Raw genomic sequence first — 6,891 nt, 5'->3', positions numbered from 1 at the left:
AAGTTGCGTCAACTTAAATATGCAAAGAGAATGGATCCATCATGTTAAGTCAGAATGACCCCCTTTGTCAGTCACTCTAAAAGGACCCCTTACCCCCCCATCCCTCTCCCCCCTCCCCCCTCCCCCTCCCTCTCCCTCCCCCTCTCTCCTTTAGTCGGTCCCCTTCCTCTTGAGTCTGGGAACTATTACATATGGCTCTCTTTAAACTCTCTAATGATCTAGAAAAGTCTAACTCCTTTCCCCCTCCCCCGTTCCTCCCCTACCCTAAACCTCTTGGCATTAACCCCCTACCCTTTATCATAACCCCTACCTAACCCCTACCCAAACAACCCCCTAGCTAACCCCTCCACCAAGGCCCTTACCCAAACGCTTCCAAGATCTTTGTCCAGCTTCGCAAGAAGACTTTCCCACAGGGGCCCCTGCGAATTCGCTTATAATTGAAATGTCAAGCTGGTGCTAAGAAATTCTCTTTCTCCCCTGAAGAGAGAGAGAGAGAGAGAGAGAGAGAGAGAGAGAGAGAGAGAGAGAGAGAGAGAGAGAGTTATTAGAAGGAAAGTTTTTGATAAATAAAGAAATAACTGTGATATACTACTCAAAAAATAAAAGAGAGAGAGAGAGAGAGAGAGAGAGAGAGAGAGAGAGAGAGAGAGAGAGAGAGAGAGAGAGAGAGAGAGAGGGAATTACTAGAAGGAAAGTGTTTGATAAATAAAACAATAACTGTGATATACTCAAAAGAGAGAGAGAGAGAGAGAGAGAGAGAGAGAGAGAGAGAGAGAGGAGAGAGAGAGAGAGAGAATTATTAGAAGGAAAGTGTTTAATAAATAAAGAAATAACTGTGATATACTACTCGAGAGAGAGAGAGAGAGAGAGAGAGAGAGAGAGAGAGAGAGAGAGAGAGAGTTATTAGAAGGAAAGTGTTTGATAAATAAAGAAATTAACTGATATACTACTCAAAAGAGAGAGAGAGAGAGAGAGAGAGAGAGAGAGAGAGAGAGAGAGAGAGAGAGAGAGAGAGAGAGAGTTTCAGAAGGAAAGTATTTGATAAATAAAGAAATAACTGATATACTACTCAAAAGAGAGAGAGAGAGAGAGAGAGAGAGAGAGAGAGAGAGAGAGAGAGAGAGAGAGAGAGAGAGAGAGAGAGAGAATTATTAAAAAGGAAATTGTTTGATAAAACAATAACTGTGATATACTACTCAGCTAGGGAAGGGAGAGGAAGTAGTCATACCCTAGTGAGAGGGGGATGCGTGTACGTAAGCGTGTGTGAAGATCTACCTAATTATTTAGCTGTTAGTTTTGCCAGGTCACATACACTGGTAATAATAAAAAGTTTATAAATAGTTGGCTGTAGTACGACGTAAGTCAATAGACTGAAGAAAGTATCTATATAATGAGTTCAGGCCTAAGGGTGCGTGGCTGATTGGTAAACACCCGATAGCGTTTGCATGGTCTGTGATTCGCTACGAACTACTAGACAGTGTTGAGGGAGAGTAACTCACCATCTTTCTTCATGTTGACATCGAGGCATTTCTTGAACCTGCAGGCCTGGCACTGGTTCCGCCGTGTGACGTCAACGACACAGCTTCCAGCTTCTTTGCAGACGTAGTCTAAGGTCCTGAAGAAGATGTTGGAAAAGATATACGTTTATTCTTCTTCTATTTTCATAGATTTGGTTCAAAGTCTATTTTCGTCGTATTCAAGAGCTTTGTTTATTCACGTGAAATATACGTTTAGTGTTGTCAATTTGTACACTAGCGACGATAATGTTTTCATTAAATGAACGGGATCACTTTTCAATGGAGACTGTGTGCTAGAACGCATTTGTTAACTGTCCTTGTTCTAGAACGCATTATTTTTATATAAATCTATAGGGTCTCTGTAAACAATTAAATTTCTACTAACGTTAGAAATAGGATATATTAATTTTAATTCAAACAGAAACGATAAAGTTATTATTAATTGAACGAGATTGCTTTTCAAGAATAGGTAATTTGTGCTAGAACGCATTTACTAATTGGTCCGTGCTAGAACGCATTTGTTATATATTAAATCTATGGGGTTTCTCTCAACAGTTAGAAATTCACTGACGTTAAAAATAGAATATATTCATTTTAATTCAAGCATGTCATGTTTGAATACTTCGTGCAATTGTTACTGAAATTGTGTATATAGGCATAAAATAATTAGCTACATTAATTTTCAAACCTTGTCTTTAAAACAGAATTTATCATAGAAGATAATATTGTAATGATTTTAGTTTATATGTTATTTTCAGATAAACTTGAAAGTTTTGTAGATATGAAATTATAACAGAAAAATCAAGACAATAAAATCAATATATAACAATTAAAATCAAAAGACTTTATCAACAAAAGAAATATTTGATATTGATAATATACTTACAATCTATAATATCATATATAATCAAACCCTATTTTAACAACTTTAACAAGCTAAACGATAAAAAATACAGCATTTTCCAGAGAGGAGAGGCCGCATCAGGAAACCGACCCCTTAATGAAAACGGTGGGAAAGAAAACGGGAAGAAGAGAGTAAAGGGGAGACTTACTTATTCCTGTACCGCCGAATAGACCTCTTGAAGAAATCTCTACAGCCATCGCAAGACGGGACACCGTAGTGCTTCCCCGATGCTTTGTCCCCACAAACGCGACACGAGGCTTCACCCCGCTCCATCTGGAAAGAAATTTTTAGGAATTATGGGTGTGTTTTTGATGCTGGCTTACTCATGCTTATCTATATGCTTTATACTTTTCTGCTGGTACAAATGCTTGTAACTGAATTTAACATTTAAGTACAATCTAAAGAAAATTGTAAGTGTCCGTTCTATTTTAATGTATTATGTCTATTTTGATATTTTCGTTGCCAGCATCTCATTCCTGCTTTTCCAACTAGGGTTGTAGCTTGGCAGGTAATAATAATAATAATAATAATAATAATAATAATAATAATAATAATAATAATAATAATAATAATAATAATAATTGCTGTCTCTTTTATATTAGTAGTGTATTTTAAAAAATTCCGATTAAAAAAGGTAAATATAAACAAAATAAAAAAAAGTATTAAAAAAGTAAGATATTAACTTCCTGTCCAAGGTTAAGTAATTAATAATTCTAACCATTTTTTCACTTTGTTATGGTTATTAACATGCTATAAAATTTCTACAAGTCGGTTTTCCAAAAAGAGCCCGTGCTTCCACCAGGACAGCTCAATCGAATAAAAACAAAAATAGCACTACAAGCAAAATTGTATAGTTGCCAGACACTTCCTGATACAAGGATCAGTCTTAATTAAAGCTAATCATCATTGGGTCATTATGACTAATTATAATATTTCAAGTTGTATAATTACCATTTGGTTGGGTAGACTTGAAGTAGTTGATTAGACTTATAATGCTGAGACCGACTAGGGACTAGACGGTCGAAAATCCCTAGGTAAGTACTGTAGATCAAGTCTGTAAATTAGAGATAAAATTCATTAATATTTTATATAGACTAATATCACCTTCAGTAAATTTCACAAGAGGAAAAATCGAGATTTATTTAGAACGAAAACAGTCAATCCTCTGAAAATATGGAAGAACATTAAATTTCTTAATAAATTTTCTATTGATTTTTAACAATTTTTAGATGAAAAATAATGAAAATTGATGAAACTAATTTTCACAAAATTAAAAACTAAGATTTATATGAAACGAAAATGGACAATCCTCTGGAAAAATAGAAAAAACAGAAATTTCATAACCAATTTTCTATTGATTTTTACAATTATTAAAACAAAAACAAAAAAAAAACTTGAACATTTTTAAAGCTGTAAATTTCCCAAGTTGAAAAACCGAGATTCATAAAAACGAAAATTAACACTTTCCTGAAAAAGTAGAACAGTAAATTTTATAGCCAATTTTCTATTGATTTTAACAATTTCTAAATGAAAAATAATGAAAATTGATAAAACAGTAAAATTCACAAGGTGAAAAATCGAGATTTACCTGAAAACGAAAACAGACAACCCTCTGGAAAACTGGAAGAACTGTAAATTTAACCTAACCTCAGGAGAAGCCAATGACTTCAGGTAATCAGAGAGAGCGAAGGAGTGAGGCAGAGACAGAGACAGAGAGCAGAGAAGCGTGTGCTCCAAACCACCTGCTGACCTGCAGTTCTGGTTCTTGATCTAATCAGGTGAGAGCTGACATGTGAAACGACTTCAGCTGATAGGAGAGCCAAGGCTGTTGTTGATGACAGCAACGAATCAAAAGAGGGTATTCAGACAACAGTAGCAGGTGCTCTTGTACTTCTTGAACAGGGCAGTAATTGATGTTTCTTTCTGATTGTTTTGCTTTTTGGGTAATTAAGTAAACAAATGTTTCAAGGTAGAAAGTGACATCTCTGAGTTTTACAGTATTTGTAAAGGCTTACATTTCATATGGGTAAATTTTAAACTTTTTACTAAACAGGGTACCAATTGTCCAGGTGCTCTTGTACTTCTTGAACAGGGCAGTAAATGATGTTTCTTTCTGTTTGTTTTGGTTTTTTGGGTAATTAAGTAAACAAATGTTTCTTGGTAGAATGTGATATCTCTGAGTTTTACAGTATTTGTAAAGGCTTACATTTCATATAAGTAATTTTTAAACATTTGACTAAACAGGGTACCCATTGTGTCTTTTTTAGAATTTGGCATCTGGGAACTAAGACATTTTTATAGTATTTGCAGAGGCTTACAATTCACATGAGTAATTTTTAAACTTTTGACTAAACAGGGTACCAATTGTCTTTTTTAGAATTTGCATCTGGGACCTTAGATATTTTTACAGTATTTGCAGAGGCTTATATTTCATATGATTAATTTCTAATCTTTTTACTGAACAGGATACCAATTGCTCCTTTTTCAGACTTTGACATATGAGATTTAAGTGATTTTTGTAGTATTCACAGAGGCTTACATTACAAATGAGTACTTTTTTATAATTTTTTTCTGATGTATGTGCTACCACTGCAACCTGGTCGGTAACGTCTCTGCCTGGTGTTTCCCAGTCGGGGGTTCGAGTCCCGCTCAGACTCGTTAGTGCCATTAGTGTCTGCAACCTTACCATCCTTGTGAGCTAAGGTTGGGGGATTTGGGGGAGCCTATAGGTCTATCTGCTGAGTCATCAGCAGCCACTGCCTGGCCCTCCCTGGTCCTAGCTTGGGTGGAGAGTAGGCTCGGGCGCTGATCATATAATATATGGTCAGTCTCTAGGGCATTGTCCTGATTGCTTGGGCAATGTCACTGTCCCTTGCCTCTGCCATTCATGAGCGACCTTTAAACCTTTAAACAATGCACATCAAATATGCATGTTGCAGCTGCACCTTTAAATATATCAAAAAACTTTTAATAAAAAAAGGTACAAACATTTAATACCCAATGCTTGAATATGATAAATACTCAGAGATGAAAATCAGACCAAATTCTTATTAACGGTAGCCTCTCTGGTACTTTACCTAATGTAGCCTTTGGAAAATGGCTCATGACCTTGTTGTACAAACTGGTATCACAAATATCATATTATCTCTTGTCTTATCGCTCCCGACTTTACATGTCACAATGAATTTGAAATATGATTCTGTACTAGAAAGTAATTTTGGAGAGTTTTGAAAACTTGATGACTTACAAGACGTGACTATTGTTGAGAGAGTTAGACAAACAGGCAGGAAGAGAATCAAGGATTCCTAAAAAATATAGATTTTTTATTATTATTTTTTATTTGTGAGAATCAGGACACTTATTTTCATGTAGACGCGCACACGATCATACACACGTATGCAGGTAAACACACCTTTATATATACAGTATATATATGTGTATATATATATATATATATGTATATATGTATATATATATATATATATAATGTATATATATACATATATATATATATATATATTATATATATACATATATATATATATATATATATACACACAAATATAAATACCTACAGTAAACGCACAATCGAGTAAGATTCAATTATCGATATACTAAAATTCATATAGATATATAAAAGGCATTAGAAGAGTTGGAAGACCCAGCCTAAATAGCTGAGGACTGTGAAGCGCGAAGTGGGAGATGGTGAATGGAAAAGTATTGAATTAAAAGCTCAAGATAGAGACGACAGGCGAAATCCAGCCGAGGCCCTTTGTGTCAATATGCGTAGGAGGAGATGATGATGATGATGATGATGATGATGATTGATGATGATATAACGCACATTAACTTACAAAAGACGGAGAAAGAAATTATTACTATTATTATTATTATTATTATTATTATTATTATGGTTTTGTTATTATTATTATTATTATTATTATTATTATTATGGTTTTTGTTATTATTATTATTATTATTATTATTATTATCATTATTATTATTACTATTATTATTATTATTATTATTATCATTATTATTATGGTTTTGTTGTTATTATTATTATTATTATTATTATTATTATTATTATTGTATGAATGCCCTTTACAATGTAGAAAAAAAACTACAGTGAAAGAAATCACAAACAATCTATCATTGATAAGTAATTCAATAACAAACGAACCGTATACACCTTCCAATTAATACGGGGATCGCCCTCCAGCCGTGTTATTTACCGTAGCAAGCGCCGATGTTTGATCAACCTGTGTTGATTACACACCTGTGTTGATTACACCTGCTGGGAGTGATAAACATGATGGGTGTTTCACACAGAGGATGAAAAACATGTATTGTTCTTCTGTTTTTTTTTATATTGGAGATCGAATGAGATAAGAGATTACGATAAGAATTTGCCTTGGAGGACAGAGTTAGGTGGCACCTGCTGGAGAAAACTTAATCTGAGAAAATTCA

General features: G+C 34.3%; 1 protein-coding gene across 2 annotated transcripts in view; it reads right to left on the bottom strand.

Moving 5' to 3' along the window:
* The window catches only part of LOC137660189 (photoreceptor-specific nuclear receptor-like), a 26,015-nt gene extending 21,868 nt beyond the window's left edge, over nt 1-4,147 (bottom strand). The window contains exons 1-4 of one of the 2 annotated variants that reach the window (XM_068394898.1): nt 4,069-4,147; nt 3,373-3,475; nt 2,570-2,694; nt 1,500-1,615 (exon numbers count right to left, since the gene is read on the bottom strand). In XM_068394898.1, coding sequence (XP_068250999.1) covers nt 1,500-1,615; nt 2,570-2,694; nt 3,373-3,375 — 244 coding nt within the window. In that variant the 5' untranslated portion in view covers nt 3,376-3,475; nt 4,069-4,147. Of the gene's footprint in view, nt 1-1,499; nt 1,616-2,569; nt 2,695-3,372; nt 3,476-4,009 lie in introns of both variants that reach the window. The other variant, XM_068394897.1, reaches the window with a different exon arrangement.
* Nucleotides 4,148-6,891: the final 2,744 nt, after the last annotated feature.

This window comes from Palaemon carinicauda, chromosome 20 (assembly GCF_036898095.1).
Source record: "Palaemon carinicauda isolate YSFRI2023 chromosome 20, ASM3689809v2, whole genome shotgun sequence".
Lineage (NCBI taxonomy): Eukaryota > Metazoa > Arthropoda > Malacostraca > Decapoda > Palaemonidae > Palaemon > Palaemon carinicauda.
The sequence above is the reverse complement of the archived record's forward strand: the minus strand, read 5'-3'. Positions and strand labels throughout refer to the sequence as shown.